At 42.3% G+C, this 24,599-nt stretch overlaps 1 protein-coding gene across 1 annotated transcript in view; it reads left to right on the top strand.

Annotated features, from left to right (window-relative positions):
- Stt3b (STT3 oligosaccharyltransferase complex catalytic subunit B) overlaps positions 1–24,599 on the top strand; it is a 65,301-nt gene that overhangs the window by 4,259 nt on the left and 36,443 nt on the right. Inside the window, exon 2 of the mRNA NM_001170539.1 lies at positions 22,443–22,551. Coding sequence (NP_001164010.1) covers positions 22,443–22,551 — 109 coding nt within the window. The remainder of the gene's footprint in view (positions 1–22,442; positions 22,552–24,599) is intronic.

The raw sequence follows: 24,599 nt of genomic DNA, 5'->3' as shown, positions 1-24,599 counted from the left end.
AGTCTTTATTGTACTGTCTTTAGTCTTTATTGTACTGTCTTAGTAGTTACACTACACCTGTGTTCTCAGAAGTAACTAATCCCAAGGCTGATGTTTTCTAAAGTGAGATCCTGGGACACCACAGTACTGCTTTGAGTTAAAAGCCTCTGTGTCTCAGCAGATCTGCCTCTGCTAAATGATTGTGCTGTAAGTTTTCAACACACAGGAAAGTTGAATTTTAGAGTGAACATTCACATCACTCCTGCCTGTGTTCTCTGATTGACATATTTTTCTTAACTATTCAGTGTCCATGGCTGTGCTTACACCCTTCCTCCTTTAGACTCTGAAGTCTAGAGAGACTACTGGTGCCTTGGCCTGTAATACAGGATGCTACCTTGCTTCCTTCACTCCAGGATAAACTTTCTTTCTGGATTGCTTTGTTTTCTGTAAAATCATTCAGAACAACATGTACAAATAACTCTTTTTGTATCTTCACTTGGACTGCAGGCCAAGATCAGATCCTATCCCTTTGAGGTTTTGGTCATTAATTTTACCTGAGTACACTGTAAGCCAGAGTATTAGCCACGTTTGTTAAATGACTTGGCTCTGTTGTTTGGAGAGAAAAATCTGCAGTGGTGGATTTTGGGTTTTATTCTATTTCTCTTATGAAGCACTTGTAAAGTCTTGAATTGTTTTATTATTTAGCCTGTTGTCACTACAGTGTTTCATCCAAACAGTACAGGGCCTGAAAACATAGACTCCCAAGTTAAAGGAGCAGGAGAAGGACCACCGTGCTGATTCTGACTGACGACACTTCTCAGTGTGGACCACCCTTCTCCTCCCTTCTCCCTCCCAGGAGCTTGCTATGAAAAGCCCAGGCTGGCAGGCTGGGTTACAGGGTGTCCTGCTTCTCGCTTTCCCCTTCTGCCTTGAGTGAACCTGAAGGCTGGAAATGGTTAGAAATGGTAGGCAAGCCATGGGGCAAAGGAAAGAGCTCCGTGTCTGGTGGGAGTACATGGAGGGAGAGTTAGTTGGGGCACTTGTTCAGATGCCCCTGTAATGTGGGGCAAATTTGTTTACTGGTGTTGTAGGCGGGCCAAAATATCGAAGCACTTTTTTTATAGTTTGAATGTTTGGAAAAATGCTATCTTAGTTTGAGACATCTAAACATTTTGGAATATACTTTTCAACATAAATTACTAAATGTCTGTTTATTTACGTCTATATCAATTGTCCATTCAAATTTGTATCATTTAAAGATGAGCAAATCTATGAATTGTACTAATCAAGTTAGCCATATCATCTGTAACCCTTCCTTTGTGGAACTTAATTTTGTAGGAAACATTAACAGAATTTTCAAGTGATATGTGTAAGTTCAACAGTGTGTCTCACACTTTGTAATACTTACCTTTCAGTTGAGGAATGTGGTGAAATCTTTTGTTTCATAGACAAAGCATATTTTAATTCATTGGTCTCCAGATCTGCCTGATTCCAAAGTCTGTTTTTATATGTTCTGACTATAACACAGGTTTCAAAGAAAATGTCTTTCACTCTTTTTCTTTCTTTTTTTTTTTAAATCCTTCCTGAAACTGGTTTTCTCTGTGTAGCCCAGGCTGTCCTGGAACTCCTCTGTAGACCAGAGTGGCCTCCAACTCAGAAATCCACCTGCCTCTGCTTCCTGAATGCTGGGATTAAAGGCGTGTGCCACCAATTTAATTTGCTTCTTAATCATCTGTTCTAAGTCCTTATTTATTGGACCATCAAAATGCTTGGTCCCAGCCCTCTCTAGTGCAGTCAGCTCGCTAGTGGATGATAGTTGTTTTGATTGTTTTCAGGTGGGGGAAGAAAGAAGAAAAGTTGATTTAAGTTTTGTTCTGTTTTTTGTTGAAGATGAGTAATGAATTTTCAGAAATGGGCCTTTTAGTAAGTAGCCTATTGAGAAGAAAAGATGGTTGAATCTAGTTAAATATTTTCACTAAGATTTGTCTGTAAAAAGTTCATAATATTGACTTTGGAGGTATTCAGTCAGCCCAGCAGGAGATTTTGAGTGGACAGCTATGCTCTTAAGAGTAGACTCAGAATTCTAGAGGTAAATAGATTTTCAAGGTATGTGTGATCACTTGTCTTTTCTCCAAGGCAAAGGACCTGAGGAGCCTGCATAAACTACCTAAAGGTAGTTGAGGCCTCTTCATACTGAGGTGTTGTTTTAAGTTATAACTTCAGACTATGAGAAGATATTCTTTGTATATTACCATTCATTTAGAATTGAGGGTGTTGAAAATAATAATAGTTCACACATAGAAACAGGACTTTAGTATAAAGTTTAACTTGGAGTTGGTGATGTAAAAAAGCTGTGGGCGTGAATTGCCTGTCTCTGCCATAAATTAAGTTATAAAGCTATTCTTCTTTACTGTGTGCTCATGCTTATTTATCAAAAGAAGTGTTCTCGGATAGAGTAGTCAGATTTTATTCATATTATTAAAATTCTAGGGGTTGGGGATTTAGCTCAGTGGTAGAGCGCTTGCAAGGCCCTGAGTTCGGTCCCCAGCTCCGAAAAAAAAGAAAAACGAAAAAAAAAATTCTAAAGTATCCATTCATAAGCAAGTTGATGAGTTTCTTTTCTAAGATTTATAAACTTATAACCCTTTCCAGTTAAACAGTACCACCCCTACCCCCAGTATGGTTTTTTAAAAGTGATTTCTAGTCCTTTCAACTTAACAAGACTTCAAATTATTATCTTTTTAACTTAAATATTGACAGGTTCTTGTTCTCTCCTTTTCTCTGTATCTAATGTTGCAATTGGTGTGTGTGTGTGTGTGTGTGTGTGTGTGTATGTGTATGTGTATGTGTGTATATGTGCGCACGCGCTAATGTTGAAGGTGAACTGTTGTCTGCAACGTTACAAAAATTAAAAGGCATAGTAACTCCTTCCTAAAGTGTACATTATGCATACCTTACATTATTTTGTTACAGGTCAGATTTGTCTGAAGAAAAGTATGAGGCCAAATTGAATGGCATCAAAAAAAAGTATCATGTCTACAAGTTTATTTATGAGAGTAAATTATTTCACAATGTGCAATCCACAGCAAAAACAGTGAATGTAGGATTATCAAAAAGAAAGCAGCACTTTTGTAGTCGTTGAGATATTCTTTGAAAGTAAATCTCAAGTGCTTATATAAAAAAGAGCAAAAAGTGCATTTGCAAAGGCATTTATTATAGAAAAAAGGGGGTTCAGCCTTAAGGACCCAGTCAGTACCCACTAAAATGAAGACCCACCTGACCATTGCATTCATGACCATTTTCATCACCTGTGACACTGCTTCTCCAGTCCCTGTCCCCCACCCTATAACCTAACCTAAGTAGTAACTGCTTGACTTGTGTCGGGGCGGTGAGCTTTCTGTATTGCTGCAGTTTGGTTAACCTGTCGTAGTAAAGCCGAATTGTAGCTTTGGTATCCGGATCCTTTTGCTCCTCTGTGTTGGTCAGAACAGTGGGCAGAGATGAGACGCGGTGGTCTAGCACAGGAGAGCTGCCTGTTCTCTTTATAGCAGGAAGTACCTGTAAAAATGAAGGGAAAAGATAACAAGGTATCACGTGATCTTGTAAAGAATTGTTTTAATCTATTTTATGTGTTTTATCTGTGTGTACCTACATCTGTGTACTATTTACCTACAAAGTTACAAGTTTTCACTGCTGTGTAAGTGTTGGAAATTGAACCTAGGTCCTCTAGAAGAGCAGCTAGTGCTCTTAACCACTGAGCCATCTTTCCAGGCCTAGATAACAAATGATCTTAAAGCCAACTCTTTTAGATGGCTAAAAGATAACCCTAGAAAGATTGAACTGCTCAGAAGACAGAGGATAAAAGAACCAGGGCATGGGGACATCATTCAGGAGACAAACAATAATGGAATAAAAAAGTTACTGTTCAAGAACTGGGCCCTGAGGAAGGAGCTCCAGTGGTGTTGGCCATGTTACATGCCTGCAGTCCTAGCTATTTTGAGAGACTGAGAGGTGCAGGGGTGATGACCACCCCTACACACACTGCACTCCTGCCGCCTCATGGCATGCCTGTACCGGTTCTTTCTCCCTCGGGGTTTGCTCACCCACATCCCTTCCACCAGGGCCAGCTGGGCCAGTTCACCCGCTCTCAAGACCTCAGTCAGCTCTCCTGAGTGCTTCAAGGGATGAGGGGGCAGAGGGCACCCACCACCACCACTTCACAGTAGAGGGTGGCAGGACCAGGTCTGCCTAGCCCTGTCCTCAGAGCTATCTCCTCCACTTTCCCCTCCCTCTTAATCCGGGCCAATCACGAGCTGAGCAGGTGAGGAGCAAGGCCTGCTTTCCCAAGTGAAGGGCAGGATAGCTCCCGTGAGCTCATGACCCTGTGGGCAGCTTTCTCAGCTGCTGGAGGTGGTGAGGGGCTGGGGCTAGGCATCTCCTCTGTGCCACCCCACAGCAACTTCATCTCTCTTCATAGTGCTAAAGCTGCTCCACTTTTTTTTTCCCTCCTTCGGAGCTGAGGACCGAACCCAGGGCCTTGAGCTTGCTAGGCAAACGCTCTACCACTGAGCTAAATCCCCAACCCCGCTGCTCCACTTCTTTATCTCCCGTTTGACCACCACATACTCATACATATGGTGCCATGTCCTGTTTGTGCCTTCCCTGCCTCCTGGAGGCTGGCCATGTGGCTGGTGGGCCCCTGAGTGACATCCTCCATCCATGCTGCAGAGGTGGTGGCAAGTGGATGTCTATGCCCCCTGTACTGTACACCGGAGGGCAGAGGGCAGGTCTTTTATCTGACTTCTTCCTGTGCTGTGCGGAATGCACTTGACATGATGTGATTCCTATGAGTCCAGGCATAGGATGGCCCTCAAGCCAGGATGCACAAAGCACTGCCAACTGCTTTGCCCTTGCTGATGTAAGACACCACCTCCACCAAGATGTCTGTCTTCTTTACCCATTGCAAGGTGTGTGTGTGTGTGATTCTTTTGTGTTTGCAGACAGGATTTCATTATGCAGTTTAGGTGGACTAGAACTTGTGAGATAGCCCAGGCTACCTCCCCAGTGCTGGGACCATACCTAGCAGTAATTACTTGCTTTGTTTCTTTTGTTTGGTGTGTGTGTGTGTGTGTGTGTGTGTGTGTGTGTGTGTGTGTGTGTGCGCGCGCACACGTGCATTGTGTGCACACAATTACTGCTAGTTTTGGTTGCTGTGAGTGTGTTTTCATATAGCTAAGAATCTTGAATAGCGTCTTTGAGTTCTCTTAAAGTTTCCCAGGTTGCTTTCTTCTAGTGCAGTGGTTCTCAACTTCTGGGTCATGACCCTTTTGGGGAAGGGAGCAACAGATGACCCTTTCACAGAAGTCATCCAAGACCATCAGAAAACACGTATTTACATTATGACTCCTAAGAGTAGTAAAATGACAGCTATGAAGTAGCAACAGAAATAATGTTAGGGTTGGGGTTAGCACAACCTGAGGAACTGTATTAGAGGGTCACAGCATTAGGAGGTTGCGAACCACTGCTCTCGTGTTCCAGTGTTTACTGAGTTGGATCCTTTTCAGTTTGTTTTCTTGATTGTTTAGAGGCCGTGTCAGTCTTCAGAAATATTGAGAAAGTCATAGTCAGAAGAGTTTCTCAAAAATCATCTTCAAGGATAAAGTTAATTCAAAGAATGGTAAAGGTCCTTGGCCTTCGTGTAAGAACACGAACTTTACTGGGCTCTGAGAATTGGGTGTCTGTTAGCAAATGCTCTATGGTGTCAGGAAAGTGACTCTGGTTGGGAAGGCTTCCTTTACTAATCAGCACATAAGTGAAACAGAAAAGAACTTGCATGTATCTCTCTGGTGACTGAAGTGATTTTGGTGGATTTGGTAGTGGTCCTGCTGTGCCTTAATATAAGGCTCCTGCTACCCTGTGAGCAAATAGTGGGCTGTTGGCAGACTTAATTTATTGCGAAGGAAAATTCAAATCTGGAGCTGCCTTTCTTCAAACTCAGTGAGTCAGCCAGCATTTGAACTTTATAGTCCAAACTTTAATTTAAGCCAGCTATCCTAAGAAAGATGTTTAATGTAGCCCATCATCCTGAACTCCATGCAGGGAATAATCCAAATGCCTTGAGGTTAGACTCCGCGTGGGTAATGGTCAGTGTAAGGATAGAAGCCCTTTTCCTGCGCCCGAGACTCCTCTTGTATAAACTCGGAAGTGGAGGTACTCTCCTAAGTGTCTTTACTGTTGTGAACCATGCCAGCTACACTCCTTTCAGGAAAATAACCTGAAGTTAGTCAGTATAGGCTCTGTTAATAACATTGTAAAACAGTCTTGTGCTAAACTTTACAGGCTGAAGCCATTTTTTGAAGTTTTACATCTACAAAGTAAAAATAGTCAAAAAAACACTAGGTTTTTGTGGACATGGGTTTTTGTTTTGTTTTGTTATCTGACTTTGTAGGGCATAGTCATTGGATTTTGATGTCCATTTGCCCCTGGAGTGAATGATGATTTAATGTTACCATAGAAAGCAGGAAAAAGTTCCCTTCAGTCAAGAACATCATTTGTATTCTCCCTGCAGTGTTTTATACAGTATTAGGGGCATGGTGAACACTCACAATGAATATTGAAATTTTGTCTCTAACTATATACCTTTTTTTTTTTTTTTTTTTTTTTTTACTATATACCTTCTTAAAAATAACTTCATCTTAAACTGTGTCTTGTTTGGTAAAACGCTCATGTAGTAAGTCTCTTAGGTTTGGCTGTAGTGTCAACAGTCACGCAGTGAACGTTGTGACTCCACTTTCACAGGTATTTAGTCTTAAGGAAGGGAGCGATGCTAGAGAACGGATGGGTCTGTAGCAGAAGGGAGCTATGAGTGGCACTGTGGGCTGCTAGCAGTGAGGGGAATGGCCGACTGGATGCATTGGGAAGAGTGTCAGGAGAAAGTGTAAGTTTAGTTGTATGTGTGTTTCTTACAAGCACAAGTCACTCTGAGTTCCTGTTCATGTTTTAACTCAGTAGTTAAGGAGCACTGAGTCAGACAAGAAAGAATAGTTAATACCTCCCAGCTTCCTGAGTTATAGAAGCTGCACTGTTAATTTTTGAGATGATGAATGGAAAAGATGTCATCTCAATAAAAATGAGTTTACAGGCTAGAGTTTGAGGAATAATAAGATCTGAAATTATTGTATGCCTTAACACTAATTAGTATTACTAAACTCATCACTCTTTCTTGATTGAACTCAATGATGAAGGTAACTGATACTCAAATCCAGCAACACTTTAGAAAGCATCAGAGATTTGACCTTCTAAACTTAGAAATTAAAGAATACTAAATAAAAATACTCATTAGAACAAACCAATAGCTTTATTTGTGGAACTATCTTTGCAGAGGAAATAACTTTGTGTCTAATTATTAGGTGGGTCATTGGGTAGTAGCTATTAGTGAATTAGTACTAAATAAACCAAACTCTGAGGCCCTTGTCCATTTTTCAATTGTCGTTTAAAGCCTAATAGAAGTGATTGGTCTGTTAAGTGTCCTGTGAGTCCTCACGCCCACAGCCTGGAGTTGACCTCACGGGATTTTCTATTTTTTACAAACTTAACAAAACTATGCTTAAAAAAAAATCCTTTCTTCATCAGTGTATTTTAAAAAGAAAGTCTGTTAGTACACGTTCAAAGCCCCAAGTTTAGTCCCTAGCACAGCAAAAGGGCAACGCATGTTTCAAGTGGAATTTGTTCAGTACGTTAGCCAACATTGTATATTCACTGACTTTTCAAAGCGTTTCCACCTGTCCACGGGCACGCAGTCTGGTTCCTACCACACGCGTATTCTAGACTTTAACCAAGAGAGGCTTTCATTTTAACATGCCGACACTTGAAAGAGAGGAACAGGATGATGAAGCCATGTAAGATAATGAAATGGACCTAATCTTAACGGTTAAAGGCCAGTCGTATGCTCAGAGTAGAAGAAACACGCTTGAACAACTGACTAAAGATCCAGCTACTTATGGTTGTTAAATTGAATCACTCACTTCATTAATAGGAAGATGCTGCCCCCTTTTAAGATATTTTGATTGTCAAAGTAATTAATATACTAAACTTAAAGGGTCTAATGGAAACAACCTTGATACAAAAGGCTTTCCTTTTAAAATAAAACCATTTTGGATACTTCTATCATTTAAGTTATGTTAATTAGACTTATTGGGCCAGATCACAACAGAAGACATTGCTAATAGGTTGAGGTATATTTAAAATGTAACATGCACATAAGTGGGATGTATGTACTCTATATAATTATGAAACTTCCTGTTGATATTGGAAACCTACCCAGCGGTGGCAGAATTGAGCACCATCTTCATATTTACCTGTTCTTTAGCCTGCCTCTTTTATTTTTCCTGTTGCAACTAGGAAAGCATTTTGACTGTATGAATATTTTGTTTTGATGATGTGTGGCCGTGTGTGTGCACCTGAGTATAGATGGCCACAGAGTCTAGGAGTCTAGGAGTGGGTGTTCAGAGTCTCTGGAGCTGAAATTACAGTAGTTGTTAGTTCTAGTTTTTTTCTATCATGAGTGATGTTAAACTTTTCTGGTATACACATGCGTGAGTTTGATAGTTCTGTACTTGCACTGACATTATATTTCAGCGAGTTATAAAGATACCATCTCAAAACTTAGTGGCACAGGAGCCAGCACTTTCCACCGTAATGTGGCCGACTAGGAAGTTGTACCAGCCTACGTTTTGAGAGCTTTATAGTTGTCTCCAAAGGCTGTAGCTGGCTTGGAGCAGGGGTGCCTCAGACGCCTGGGCATTGGTGACATGCTGGAACTTTGACCGTGCATTAATCAGAATTTGGCTCTTCACTGTTGTTACATAGGCTGCCTTACTGCGTGGTTCCTGGGCTCCAAAAGAGTTCCAAGGTGGGAGAAGCCATCTGGCTGATGAAAGGCCTGGAGTGGACGGCATCATTTCCAGTCTAATTTATTGGTGACATAGGCTTACTTCAGTGTCAGAAGAGAACACTGGTGTATAGGTGCAGGATTTTTTAGGAGCATCTTTAGACATTCTCCACATTACATTTATTATTTTAATCTCCCGTGAATATCTTTGCCCACTTGGGGCTTTTTGTTTGTTTTTTATTTGCTTATATTGAAGCAACGTCTGGCTATGTAACCCAGGCTGCTTCCTCCTGCCCCAGGTTCCCAAGTGCTAGAGTAACTGTGTGTGCGTGTGTGCGTGTGTGTGTGTGTGTGTGTGTGTGTGTGTGTGTGCGTGTGTGTGTGTGCTCACTTCCCTATTTCTTGTTTCCCCTCTGAGTTCTTCATTTAAATCATTTAGTCATTGTCTGCCCAAACTTTGCACACTTGCTTTCCACAGCCAGGCTAGTTGCTGTTCGTGCTCTTTCTGGGAGTGCTCTGTTCTCAGGGTATGAAGTGCTCGCTGATACTTGAGATTGTCTTGCCTACCTTTACTTCCATACTTTATTCTAGAAATTAAGGTTAAGAATTGTGGCTAAAATTCTTTCAAATTGTATGAATTTGAGAAGTTCAGAGCGTGTGATCAAATGTTTGCCCTATGTTCTTAGAATTCTTTAGACAGGGCAATCGAAGTACAACAGAGTTACCTCAGAAGTGAGGATGCCACAGAGCAGGACTGAAGTGCAGAACTTGAGCTTGAGGGAAGGGAAGCCACTGTTTTTCACGCCTGAACTCTGGACATACGCGTGTAGACACTTCTGCTCTGCTCTCTAACTTGGAAGATTTGTGTGTTTTCCATTTATTTCAATTCTGTCTGTTGATAGTACCCAGTAGACCTAGTGGAAACATGCCACCCATTGGATTTAATACCTAACTGCAGTACCACACACCTTTAATCTTTAATCCCAGCAGTAGGCCAGAGTTCAGGCTACCTTGACTTCATGGTAAGTTGCAGACTAGTCAAGGGCTTTAACAAGGCTAAGTAGTAAGTCTTTGTCTCAACAAACGAACAAACAACAAACGAACAAACAAATAATAAATGCCGATGGTGGAAGTAGAAGGTAAATATCAGAAGGGTTTTTACAGGCAGTAGACACACATCTTCTTTAGACTTTGATTTGAGTGCATGGTTCATGCCATGACACAGGGGTGGAAGTTGGAGGACTACTGAGCCATCTTGCCAGCCCTTCAGTTAGTTTTTAAAATGTCAAGTGAAGCCAAGTGTGGTAGGTCCACACATAATCTCGGCACTTGGAAGGCTGAGGTGGAAGTCTCCCAAGGTGGCCTCAGAGGAAGAGCCTCTCCCAAAACAGAACAAAGTGCAGGTCCTTCCCTGATAGTCCAGAGACCCTCCTCTTCTGGTGGGGGTGGGGGACTGATGGAATTGGCAGCAGACAGTTAAAACAGAGCCCTTATTTGTAGTTAATGCATTGTTGTGAAGCTCTGCTGTGTGTTGTCATATCTTTTGAGTTTTGTCCACGTCACTGAGGGAGAATCGTGACAGTGACTTAGAGTGGCCAGATAGCTGCAGACTTGACACAGCCCTTTACTTTCTCCTCTAGTGCTCACCAGGAGAGAAGTGGGTGTGTCCCAGTACACACATGCTCTTCTGCTGAAGAAGGTCTTGTATGAAAGTAGCCCACCTACCAGTGAGTGGAGGTCAAGGAGCATCGTCCCAGGGCTAAGCTGCAGCTGCTTGTGCACCCATGAGTACATTCATGCTCGTGCTGCAGGGCCTGTCTGCTCTCTTTAGGTCTCTTCCTTCAGAGTTGACTTGAAGCTCTTTTCGGGCATCGTTGGTTAATTCTCGGCTGTACTGAAGCACTACTGTGGATACCTTTCTTTGAATTTCCATATCTGAAGTTATAAACTTGATTGTTTAGACAGTGCCTTTAAGATGTCAGCTGGTGCACCTGGGTTTAAATTGCTTTTGTAGCTATAGTGAAATAAAGCAGGCTCCCCCCAACCCCCTTAAGGAGGCTGTGAAGTCTGATGTCCTTGGGTTTTGGTCCCACCACTAGATGGCAGGGATAACAAAAGACAAAGTGCCAGAGTTGCTTCTGCTTGATTGGTGCTGTTCTCTAGCTCCATTCACACTGAGTTGAGGTACTGTGAAGTCTCAGCCAGAGGCGTACCCACCTCTATAAGGACAGCTGTAAAACTGGAGAGTTAGTAACAAGGCGAAGGAGAAGGGATGGAAACCTTTCGTCTTTGAGTTAATCATTGGTGTTTTAAAGCAGATAATATTTTGTTTGCATGATGTGTATGTGAGGGTTCACACGTCACAGTGTATGTCAAGGTTACGGGTCAACTTTGTAAACTCTGTTCTCTCTTTTCACATTTACATGTGAGTGGATGTAACGTTCTGGGGGTGGAACTCAGGTCCCCAGGCTTATTGTCACAATTGATGCCAGTTGCTGAGTGTCTCTCAGTTGACTATCAGAGTTCTGACCTGCCTTTCTGCATGCACCATGTTGAATTTGACTTCCCTTTTTCTGACCGTTAGGCTTACATTAGCATCTATACTGTCATTCTTTCCGTGTCCCTATTTGCTTTCCTATTGACTAGGTTGAATACATGTTTTAACATCAACATTTTAAATGGTTACATATGTAAGCTCCTAGAACATATATGTATAAAATGTAGAACTTGAGAGAGTCTGTGTAAATCTTGCAAAGTGAAGAGCTTATTTGTTGACAGCCTTGAAGAATAGGCTAATGAGAAACTGAAGGGCAGCATATGGTTCTGTGATGCTGTAGAAGACTGTCTTGGTCTTGGGTGGGCTTGTAGCTTAGTAGATGTATGAACACACACACACACACACACACACACACACACACACACACACACACACACACCGGTACCACGTAAACCAGGTAAAGTTGCGTATGCCTGTAATCTAGCACTTGGGAGGAAGAGACAAGTTCAATATCCTCCTCAGCTACACAGTGAGTTTGAGGCTAACTAAGGATTTTGTCAATAAAAAGGAAGGCTTCTTGGGCTTCTGAGCAGGCTTTCACCAGATAGTCCTGGCTATTATCATATTAAACCGCCATATTGACAAGTACAGCCTTTTTGTGAGGTTCAGCCAAGACTTACGTCATTAGGATTTGCAGACCTCTCGCCTCAAGCAAATCTCAGTTCTGCTAGTAGCCTAAGAGAGTTTAGGTTGGAAGGAGCTTATTTCCTAGAGGAGCCCCCAAAGGAGAACCCAGCCCCACATGCACTCTAAGCAAAGGACCTAGTAACACTGAACTAACAAGGCCACTAAGCCTGTGCAGCTTGTCACACAAAGGTAGAAAACAAAGATAAATGCCCTTCACAGCCCTTGCTTCTCATCTTGCTACTGCCTAACATGTAATCAAGAGGTAGTTAAGAGTCCCTCTCGTACACCAGACCCTGGATATAATCTTGAAGTCAAGCATGACTCTAGCCTAGTAGGGCAGACAGACTAAGAACAAGTAAGAATGACAGATGCCATGAGAGCATGCGCTGTAATGAGAGCGCAGAAGACTGAGCTCACATTCCGGTCTCAGACTTGTCCTAGCCTTCCTTTCATTATGAAGTGGAATGTACATTTTTTTAGCCCTTATACATGCGTTTCTCCATTTAGAACATTTCTGTCCCTGCTTGGTAATTAGCCCAGGTTTAAGAAAATGCCAATTGTAGCAGGCTTCTGTGAGCTCTTTTGGTAGTTGAGTTTGTGAGAGAGGCAGATTGTGCCAGTGCCGGAGCACTATGTAAGGTGAGCTCCTGAGAACAGACAGAACCTGTTGGGGAGGATCTGGGATTCCTGCACATTGCTGGTGAGAGGAGCAATGGTGACTCCTGTGGGAAACCCCTTACTGTCTTCTAAATACACGCTTATAGCCTAGAAGTGGAGTTGGAAAGAAAGCATTTACTAATTCCTGTCTCCAGACGGGAAACTCACAATCTTAAAGGCTTGGACCTATATGAGAATGCGTAAGCCATCAGGGCTATCACTTCTCAGCTGGGAACAGCCCCACAGCCCCACTGTCAGTGATAACTGTGGGTAGGAGTCATAAGACGAAATGCACTTAGAAGTGAAAAGGCACACGTTACTGCTCATGGGTGAGTCTCAGAAACATGCTAACATTGTTACGTTACTCTTACATGAGTAGTGCTATCCTATTTATACAGAAAGAAAGCAGAGAAGAACAAATGAGTGTATGTGGTGAAAGAGGTCACTTTCAAAGGGGAGGTGACTGGTGGGAACTTCCTGGGTTTGGGGATGATAGCTAAGGATGGTGATACACACACTGTCAGCTCAGTGCATAAAACATGAAGATATGTATGTGTGTATCAGTGTGTGAGGTTTTTTTATGTGTAATGTGTTGTGTGTACTTGTTTGTGAAATGGATAAGTTGTTCATTCAGCACAGTTCCTTGATTGTTCTGTTCCGTTATTTATATGTTTACTCATTTATTTTGAGACTATGTATCACTGGACTGAAGCGCAGTGGTTGGCTGGTCACAGGTCTGGGACCCTCTCCAACTCAGTTCTGCAGTTATCGCCACTGACTGAGCTACCTCCTCAGCCCTTGCTTCAGATTTTAGAAGTGGAAAAAGAGAACATATATATGATTCGGGCAGCTTTAACATTCAAGTGTTCTGTTTTTTGTTTTTTTTTTAAGATTTATTCATTTATTATATATAAGTACACTGTAGCTGTCTTCAGACACAGCAGAAGAGGGCATCAGATCCCATTACAGATGGTTGTGAGCCACCATGTGGTTGCTGGGATTTGAACTCAGGACCTCTGGAAGAGCAGTCGGTGCTCTGACCGCTGAGCCATCTCTCCAGCCCAAGTGTTGTGTTCTTTGATTGCTGTCTGTACTATTAATGGTCAGATGTCAGCCTTGTAGGGCCAGAAAGCAAGTCTGCCTCTGTTCCCAGTTACCATTGTGCACACAGGACAGTGTCCAGCCAGTAGTTCTGAGGGGGAAGTTATTTGAGAACTGTAGTTTCTTAAAGTTAGTCCATATTTTATGGTCACATTTTCAAGAAATTCTACATTATTACAGAATTTTGGTCTTACTGTTTATGTGACATCTAGCATCTAAAACTTACAAGACGTGTTTACTAGCGTTAGCCTGCTCTGGATATGGTTTTGAGATAGTGTGAATGCTGTATTTGTAAGCATCTAAACATCTGACTTCCCTGAAGAGATGGGACTTTATTTCCTTTAAGTAGGTGAAACTGTACATGTTTTTCTTCTGAGTTTCTTCGTGCTACATCAGTGTTCTGTGAGAAGTAGAAGAAAGAGAAGGTAGAAGTTAGATTTGTGTGTGTGCATGTGCATGTTTTATTCAGTAAACAAGAGTGATGAGAAAGCCATTGTTTGCTCATCTAACACTTTGCCTAACTGCTACTGTCTTTGTCTGTTTTCCCTAATGAAGTGATAACTAACTTTAAATAACTAACATCTAGGCCAGAAACTTGAAAAATAAGTTCAGTTGGATCAACCCAAACTGCCCTTTCGTGGGGACACAGTCTTTGAAACTGAAGTTGACCAGTGCTGCTAAGTCTGACTTGCTCGTCTATCTAATGCTACCTTTTGTGACTATTTGAAAGTATTTTAAAACCGGCTTTAAAATAGTACACACCTTTATACAGACTTTTAGTGAGGGAATCCATGTTTCTGTCAGTATCTGAGGCTGTCATCCAGGAAGGTTAGAAACCCTGTCCTTGCCTCTGTTTGCAGTCAGGCTTATGTTGGCAGCTGCCTGTTTTGCCAACTCGTGAGAAACATAGCTAGCCATAAGGTTGGCACGAAATGATTCCATATTGAGCACTTGCCTGTAATGAACAGTCAGTGTGTTTGATGTATTTGTTGTGTCTTGGCTTCCTTTCTGTTTTTGGTCTATTTCTGACCTTTTTGATTGCAGAGCTTCCTCCGAATGGCTTCTCTGCTTCTCCATTCCAACCATCCCTGATGTAGTGTAAGAAGGACGAGGAGGGAATAGTCTGTGGGTTTTGTTAGAACGTGTTGTTCTATGTCGGTGGGAATCTGAGCCGAGTTCAGGAATGCTAGAATCTGAACCTTTCACCTTCTACGTTTGCTCCCGAGTGTATGCGTGTGTGTGTGTGTGTGTGTGTGTGTGTGTGTGTGTGTGTGTGTGTGCGTGCGCGCGCGCGCGCGTGCGGGTGCGGATGTGTTGTACAAATAGATAATATTCCTCTGACTGCTCATAGAGTTTCTAATAGGGCTAGCTATGTCTAAGCAGGATTCCTTAGGAAAGACTCTAGGGCTCTGAAATTATAAATAAGTCTCTCCCATAAAGACAGTGTTTTAAGGATAGGGTTCCTTCGGTCTTCATTCTACAGCCTTTGCTGCTGTGTGGGAAGCTGCTTTTCTTTTCCAGGATGCTAGAGTAATACTAGTCCAGGAAGAGCTGAGGAATGAATTCTGTAATGGAGAGGGTAAAGCACCCCTTAGGGTGGGGCTGTTTTTCCTAGTCCACGGTGCTGTTTGTGTAGTGGAGGAGTTAAAGCCACAGGAGCTACAAATGAAACGATGTCTGAGAAATCAAAACAAGTCTTCCCGTGATGTTCTGAGTGTGGATATGTTCAAGGTCCTGTTACGGTCTTAAGTTGTCGGAATTGAGGGAGACACTTGACATCAGTCAAATGTGGATTTTAAATTTAGTAAAGGACAAGATGTTAAACTTGAATAATTTATTCATATCAAAATACATGTTTATGTATCTTGGAAGATGTTGCTGTAACTTACAGGAGAAAGAGCAGACTTAACTTTCAACTTGCCTTTCTGCCTTCTGTCTCTTCTGTCATGCTGACTGCTGGCTGCCTTTCTTCCTCCCTAAGCTCTTGCCTTTTTTCCACACTTCTTTTGATTTGGTGTTCTAATTTCTAAGTTTTTAATCGTGTATATTGTATACTAGGTAGGTATTTGGCCTTTTGGCTTTTTGTTTTGTTTGATCAAATAGGAATTCCTGCTAATCATATTCTGTGTAGAGAAGTAAGCAGAGAGAGTAAGCTTTCTGTGTGAGAGTGGTTTCTGTCCCGTCCTGCTACTTACTCCTCTTAGCACTGGAGCCATTACCGCTCTGGAGGACAGCAGCCATGTTTATTAGTAGCTCTTCTCCCAAAGCAGTTCTTCATACTGGGTAGCGTGCTTGTCTCTGGTGGGAGGAGAGGCTGTGTCTCTTTGGGAGAGAGAGGATTGCTCCTCTGCTCCTGCTCACACACCCCTTCCTGAGACAAGAAGGAAAGTGTTGAGCACAGTGGACAGATCAGACATCAACCTACTGAGACAAGTTCTGTCAAGACTGACACAGGTTGACCTTAGGTAAAGTAGGGAGAGATGGAGACACACTGCTCTGCTTTTCTTTAATGGGGGTAACACTTGCTTGTAAGGAAGCATTTATAAACTTCATATGGCCTTTAGGAGGTAGTGGTTGTCACCTATTAAGCAGGCCTGATTAAGGTTTGTTAAGGGCCATGGCTACAGTAACTGTTAAAGAGTTTAGGTCTCAAGCAACACAGCCATTTGCTAGACTTCTGCATTGTTTCCAAGGTAACTTAACAAAAGGTTCCATGTCCCTTTTTTCTTTTGAGTCATTTTATGTGTATAGTGTTTAGCCCGTGTGTGTATGTGTGCCATTTGCATGTCTGGTGCTACAGAGATCAGAAGTCATTGTATCCCCTAGAACCAAGGTCACAGATGGTTGTGAACCACCATGTGGGTGCTAGAAACTGAACCGGTCCACTGTTAGAGCAACAAGTGCCAGTAACTGAAACATCTCTGTAGCCTCCCCTCTTAGAACAGTTAAGAGGACTTTACCAGTTCGTAGTTACATGCTTGTCATACGTATCGAAACATGTATAACCAGTGCTTTCCCAATACCGTTTAGATTTGAACCCTTCCATTAATGAGATTTGTACAAGAACCCAATATATAACAGAGAAATGCAGATTAAATGAAGGATAACATGTTCTTTTTAAAGTGTGTTCCAATTCGTTGGGGAGATAGTTGAAGGGGAGCCTTTTGGAACTTCCAAGCAGTTTTAAATCTACTTCAAGGTAAGCAGTACCCAGAAGGGGATGTGAGTGAACCGCTGTGTGCCATGCTGCTCAGCGCCATCTTGGATCCAGTTGAATGTGGGTGCTAGGGCTAGAGCTGCCAGCACAGCCACTGCATAGCTGTATGACTTTGGCCCGCTGTTAGACATTTGTGCCTTAATCCAGTCTTCTCATTTCAAGGTTTTGTTTGTGTTTATGTGTGCCAGATGAGTGAATGAAAAAATACAGTATTTAGTAGCACAAGTTACAAGAATTATAAAAGGACTTCAGACCTCGTAGCCTCTCTCCCTCTCAGGCACTGTGGCCTTAGATTGACTACTGAGGAGAGACTCACTTATCAGCTTAACCTGTGGGCAAGTCTGTGGGGTATTCCCTTGACGATTGATAGACCCACTCAGTGCAGGTGAGTCCATCCTGGGCAGGGGGCCTGGGTATTATAAAAAGCTGAGCAAGCCTGAGGATCAAGCCAGGAAGCAGTGTTCCTTTGTGGTCTCTGCTTCACTTCCTGCCTTCAGGTTCCTGCCCTGATTGCCCTGCATGATGGACTGTGATTGGGACATACAATCTGAAATAAACCCTCCCTTCTCCAAGGTGCTTTTGGTTCAGCTGTTTATCACAACAGTGTCGCAGTATTTGCAGTAGAAAGCAAACTAAGACAGGCTTTGCATTTACTTACTAGTTCTTTTCCCTCTCTCTGAGTAGGTAACTACTTCGTTCTTAAGTATCTTACAGATGGTGTGAGATAGAACTTTATCTTTGCTTAGAGGAGCGTGTCCTATCTTCTAATTTTACTCATATTTTGTGAAACTTTCCCATCTGTAATGATCTGCTTTGTGTTTATTGTCTATTGCAGTTAAGCTCCGGAAAAAAACATTTTCTCTTTCAGTTTTCTTAGTACATCAAAGAAGCATGGTACATTAATATACTTGAGAGGTTTTAAAAATAAATGATTATCACTTTGTAGAAGCTGTCACTCCAGCCGGGCCTTTCTGGGTTCTCATTGACTGCGTTGGTCCCAGCTGCCTTCCCTGTTCAGTTATTTTTCTTCTCCGCACCTAGTTGATCGTTCCTGCCATGTGCCCTGGGTTTGATGCGCAGAGGCTGCATTCGACTTGTGCTCTTGTCTTGGGTATAAAAGCTTTGTGGACTCAACGCTTTAGATGTGAGACTGTTTATTTCTTACCTCCCTTGGATTGGTGTGCTCTTTCACTGCTAAATGGTTGAGGTCCTCCCCCCAGTCATTTTTTGATTGCTTCCTACTGTCACTTTATTTTAGGGGTTTTTAAAATTTATTTTTATAAAAGCTGGTTTTCACTTTGTTTCTAAAAACGTGCCAGTCGTGGATCTGAGAATGTAATGCAGAAGTGAACGAACCAAGTATGTGGCCTACACCTTAAATCTCAGCATGTGGACAACAGAGGAAGGCAGATCTCTTGAGTTGTGGGCCAGCCTGTCTGTCATGGCAAGTTCCAGAGCTACATAGCAACATGCTGTTTCTACCCACAAAGAGTGAAGAGATTACCAACTATCCACAGGCCCTTGGCAATCATTTTAATTAAATGTTATGAAAAATGATAATTCTCACATCTCTCCTCAAGAAGCAAACAGTATTTGATTGATTGTATCCAGACATTTGGGTACTCTTATGGAGGAGAAACGTTTAAAACAAAAGATGGACGGAGCAGGCCCTTGGGAACTGGCTTTCCTTTCAGCACTGTTTGTAATGCATTTGTGGAATAAACACTGTTCTGATTTACTGCATTAGCTATAAGATAGGTGAAAATTACTTTCCAGCTTTTCTGGCTCATATTTTACATATACCGTATAATGCTAAAACAACGGCTGGGATCATAGCTCAGTGGTAGAGCATTTGCCTGGCATGCTTGAGACAATCCCTTCCCCAGCAGATTGTTTAGGGTAAGGCACAAAACTTAGATTGTTGTCCAATGCTAGGGTGTCCAATGCTAGAGGAGTCAGCTGTGCTGGCATTACTTGGCTCTTGTGTGTGAAGTGGCAGAAACAGGAAGTCCTCCCAGGATACACCCTGGCACTCTCTTGAGTGTTCATGCGCACACGCTCACACAAACCACATGCACACGATGAGGTGAACCTGTAGTTCAACTGATGTTTTGAAAGCACACATTAAAACAGGCTGGGTGGAGGGAGGCAGTATCGTCAGAGAAGCTCTTAGGACAGTTAGAAATCTCAGCTGAGTGACTGGACAAGAGAATACGATATGTGTGTGTGTGTGTGTGTGTGTGTGTGTGTGTGTGTGTGTGTGTGTGTGTGTGTGAGACAAGGTGCATGGTGAGAAAGGCCATGCTAAAAATGCTCAAAAGAAGGTGATTGATAAATACATTCCATTTTAATTTATGATACTAGGAAAAGAATAGCCTAGGGTTAATCTAAATGACGCTTCTGTTTGCTTTGGGTTGGACTTACAGCGCTGCAACTGAGAGTTTACAGGAGAGAAAATAACTAGACTGTACTTAGCAGTAACACCCCAATCTGCAGCACATTCGTAGTAAGTTGTAAATTTAGATTGTGACACTTCCTGTTTAATATAACCATGAGGGAGGCAGACATTTAGTATGTAGTCCCTTGCCCAGGAGCCAGAATTTTCTTAGACTCTAAAGAAACTTTAGTATCTTAATTAATGAATACTGTTTCTCTTGTTTTTTGAGTTCATGATGGTTTTATTGAAAAAAAAATACTGTTTGTAATATTAGAAACCCAGTAGTTTTTCCTTCATTTTGGAACTTAATGGGGGTTTTGTTAAATATTTTACTTTGACTAAAAGTGGTATTCACCTGTAAATTTTTTTGGTTTTGCTTTTTGTGACTGAAAAGATTGGCAGTTCCAGGGGTGCTGACGAGAAAGAACAAGATAGAAGTCATGAGCTCTTATTGGCAGTGTTCTTAGGCCTTTCAGAGTCCCTGAGATACTCGGTGTTTAATGCCAGAATAGCCATTATTTTCCATATTTAAAATGTAGAATCTAGTGATATTGTAAGTGTTATCAAGCATATGTAGGGTTTTTAGTTAAGAGTCATTGTGAAAATACCAACAGATTATTGTGAACGTGTCAGATGTTTTAGATGTAAAGAGAGCATTAGAGAAGAGATTAAGTCTCAGCAAATGTGTTCAGCATTTGTAAGGTAAAATGGTATGATTTGTGGAGCAACGTTCAGGAAGACCTGGATAAATGGGTATCAGCCATATTCTCGATCTCCTAGTTCTAAAATGTTAATTCTTCCCAAAGTGTATGGAGATTAAGTGGAATTTGCAGGTTATCTTGGGTAGAGCTGACAAACTTGCTTTAAAATTAACATGAAGACTCTGGAGCAGGAGGAATCTGCTACATAGGGAGTCTCAGGTCAGTCAGATACATAGTAAGACCCTCTGTCAGAAAACCAAACAGAAAAAATAATTTGAAAATTCTAAGGCAGGCCAAAAACTACTAGTAAAACAGTCTCTCGGATACCAATGCGAAGCAGTGGTGATGATCAGTTCTGGATTCACTAAGGATTTTACTGGGCAACCTTACACTGTTAATCATGAAGAAGAAAATAAGCATTATCTTTATGATCGTGCCATAGCAGAGCATTATTTCTCTAACATCCCCCTTGCTCTTGCCCTTGTACTTTGTCTTTTCTTGGCAAAAGAAAAAAAAATACATTTGGGTTCATGTAAAGAGTTTGTGTTTAAAAATTACCATGGCGGGGAGAGAAAGCCCAGTAGTTAAGAATGGATATTGCTCTTGTAGGAGATCTGGGTTCAGTTCTCAGCAACCACATCAGGTGGCTTACAACTGCTTGTAGTTCCAACTCCTGCAGATCTGACCCACTGTGGCCTCCATGTGCAGCTGTGTGTACCTGAGGCACATAAACGCACATGCACATAAGAAGAAACTAAGTATTTAAAGAATACCATTGACTTGGGAAGAAGATGGCTCAGAGGGTCAGGACTGTTGCTGCAGAGGTGACCTGGTTTCAATCTCTGGGCTCCATATGGTGGAAGAGAGGGACACTTGCAGGTTGTTCTCTTTTGACAAGCACCGGCCCACCTCTGACAAATACTGTAACTTAAAATACCACTGGCAGAATGAAAAAAGAAGCCACAGGAGGAGAGTTGATTTAGAGAACTGACAAAAGAATAGTGCTTCAAGACAGGAGAAGGTGTCTTTGAATACAGACTGACGCAGTGAGTGTGTACTCCTGAGATACTGCCAGCACTAGATGCTGACCCTTGGCTAAGACCCAGCACTTGCACGCCATTGCTGTTGACGGTTTCAACCATTGTCCAAGTGTTCAGTAGACCCTTAATGCCTAGCTTTCCTTCAGAAGTTACAGCTAAAAGGATGTCACTTTGGAGAGACTGTTTAGTGCTGTGATCAGCACCTGAGGAAGATGTTGTTGTTGTTGTTGTTGTTCTGTCACTCAGGAAACTCCATTGAACTCTTTTAAGCCTTGCTTCTTGCTATGACACTGCCTCTTTCATTCAATATCGTCACAAGGTTGGGGCTGTCTTTTTCCTTTTCTAGGATGGGGCCTTCCTTGCCTGACTGTCGTTTATAAGTGCACCCAGAGCTCTGTAGCACTATGTGCTTTCTCGGTTTATCAGTGATTTAGGGGTCTGGGGCTTGGTTTTAAAGATAATTCTGTGGTGTGGAGAGTCCTGGGTTGCACCAAGGACAGTCTTAACTTTTGATCTTAAAAATCCCCTTCTCGGGATGGGGAGATGGCTCAGCGGTTAGAGCACTGACTGCTCTTCCAGAGGTCCTGAGTTCAAATCCCAACAACCACATGGTGGCTCACAACCATCTGTAATGGGATCTGATGCCCTCTTCTGCTGTGTCTGAGGACAGTGACAGAGTACTTATATATAGTACATAAATAAATCTTTAAAAAAAAAATCCCCTTCTCAGAAAATTTATTATTCCATCACTTTACAGCATTGAGTAGTTACACCAAAAAGCATATCTGATTTTGTTTATAGAGTGTTATTCTATTTGATCAGTTGAATGAATGAATGAATGAATGAATGAATGAATTATGCTTTATCAGTGGCATTTTGGGCTTATGTTTGAAGCCTGCTCTGCCCTCCAGTCCCTTGTGTCACTTAATGATTCTGTATGGTGAGTGTAAGAACTCAGGGTGTCTCTTGGTTTCTTGACTTTTTCATACTTTGTTACCTTGTAATTTGCCCTTCACTTTTGTCTGCTAAAATAACCTGCTTATGGTTTAATGGATAATCACAGTTTTCCTTAAACCTTGAAAACTGGTGCTTTTATCATCTGATAATCACAGTAGTAATAGCTCACAGGGGCTTCACGGTTCATTCTGTGGAGTGAGACACATGTAGCCATATACTGAATATACAGACAGGCACGTGTTAACCGTCTTATAACATCTCCTCTCCTCTTTTGTCCAGGTTTAACTATAGATCAACTCATCATCTTGCATCTCATGGGTTCTATGAGTTCTTAAATTGGTTTGATGAAAGAGCATGGTACCCACTAGGAAGAATCGTGGGTGGCACCGTAAGTACCTGTTCCTCTGTAAACTGACTAACCCTCAACTGCGGGGGGGAGGGGGGGTTGTCTTTGAAAGCTGGGAGTAGTTCACAAATGCATCTGCCGTGGCTAATTACCCAATAGCTCAGCTCTGTTTTTGGCAGTTTCTTCTTTTTTCTTTTTTTTTTTTTTCGGAGCTGGGGACCGAACCCAGGGCCTTGCGCTTGCTAGGCAAGCACTCTACCACTGAGCTAAATCCCCAACCCCTTTTCGGCAGTTTCTTTGTGGGACATCTCACATTGCCGCCTTTTTCTGTTTCTTAATCTGTCAAGAGACTGGATTAAGAATCTGCTGACACAAACTACCTCAAGTCCAGGCTGTGTTTTTTCACTTTGTTGCAGAGCAATTGAGTTTAAAGCTTTTGGGGGAAGGAAATAAAAATTTTGAAAAATCAAAATAATTAAATGTTTCCAGCCTCAAGCCTCTAAATAGATGTAGATAATTGAACCTTAATGGGTAGTGTAGAGGGCTCTGGATCCAGAAGGATGACATGGAGGTTCTTAGGGTTCAGTGTGTAAGGAGAACTCATAGAGAAGGGGGCGGGGGGCATGGCAGCTCTTGGGGAAGTTTGTATCCTTTGATCACTCCTCATAAACATCTGCTCTCCTCTATCGTTAATTCAGATTCGTTTCCTTTTTCCTAATTTGTTGAGTTTATTTTTATGTTTCCTTCCCAACTGCCTGTGCTATCGCTAGTGATGTTGAGCCTCTCTGTTCACTGTAGGCTGGGTTTCTGTGGGTCACAGTCACTGCCGTGCACGCAGCACTTCCTGGGTCTGGGGTGGTGTTTCCATCATCCTTCCTTCCACATTAATCTGTTAGGATTTCCTTCTGCTGTGGGCTTTTGTTTTCTTTTATGCTTACTCTGTAGCCCATGCTAGCCTTGTATTCAGCACTAACCCTTCTGCCTCAGCCTCCCAAATGATGGGACACTGGGTGTGAGGCACCAGGCCTACCTAGAACTGCATTTAGCCTGTAAACAAAGAGGGGTTTATAGTGCTTTTTTAAATTTTTCAAATGGATTGTAGTTAGGAAATATGTGTAACTTCCGACCTTTTAGTTTTCGATTCTTGATTGTAACCTAAAATGCCTTCTAATTTACTCCATGCTCCTTCCTTCTGTGTTTAGAAAGAGTGGTGCATGTGTGTGTGCACATGTATTCACATCTGGGGGCACATGTACATTTGGAGATGAGAAGTCATCTGTACATGTCCCCAGGGTGCTCTATTCCTCGGGTTTGTTGTTGTTTGAGCAGAGTCCCTCACTGGCCTGGAGCTCTCTAATTGGGCTAGATTGATGAGCAAACTCCAGGTGTCCAACTGCCTCCGCCCACCATGCCGTCCCCCACCTCCCAGCACTGGCCTACAAGAAATGCCGATAGCCCATGCTGTGTGTGCAGCTTGAAGATGCAGGGCCTTCGTCTGAGCTGTCTGTGCAACACCATCCTGAGGTGCTGTAGTTTCAGAACAATCTTCCTTCTGTGGGTCTTTGTTCCTACTTAGGATGGCAGAGTTCCTTCCTTATTTCCCTGATCAATGAGAAGAAATTGTCCAGTTTAGTTTCATAAATAGAATCTGACTTTGCTGGGAACTAGGCTGTTTCCCTGACCCCTAGGCCAAGTTAAACCCCTGAACCTCTGGCTCCAAGGTACATCTGACACCTGCTTTCATGGGCTCTTTTGCTTTCTTCCTTGTGGATTCTAGGAATATGAATGCCTGCTTAATTTGAACTCCCTTGTTTGTTTACATCTGGAGAGTATTCTTTTTTCCCTTAGAGTGTGAATACGTATACATTCAATCCTAAATTTATGTAGACATGCATTTGTGTTTGTGCATGCCTAGGGCCTGTAGAGGTCAGAAGATAAGTTGGAACCACAGGAGCTGGAGTTGTAGATAGGGGTAAACTAATGTTGTAGGTGCTGGGAACTGAACCTGAGTCCTCTCTGTGAGAGCAGCACGCACTCTTAACCAAATGAACCATCTCTCCAGCTCCAAGTGTGAATACACCTTTGCTGTC

This window comes from Rattus norvegicus, chromosome 8 (genome assembly GCF_021556685.1).
Source record: "Rattus norvegicus strain SHRSP/BbbUtx chromosome 8, alternate assembly SHRSP_T2T, whole genome shotgun sequence".
Lineage (NCBI taxonomy): Eukaryota > Metazoa > Chordata > Mammalia > Rodentia > Muridae > Rattus > Rattus norvegicus.
Note: the sequence above shows the minus strand (reverse complement) of the source record. Positions and strands in the feature narration are given on the sequence as shown.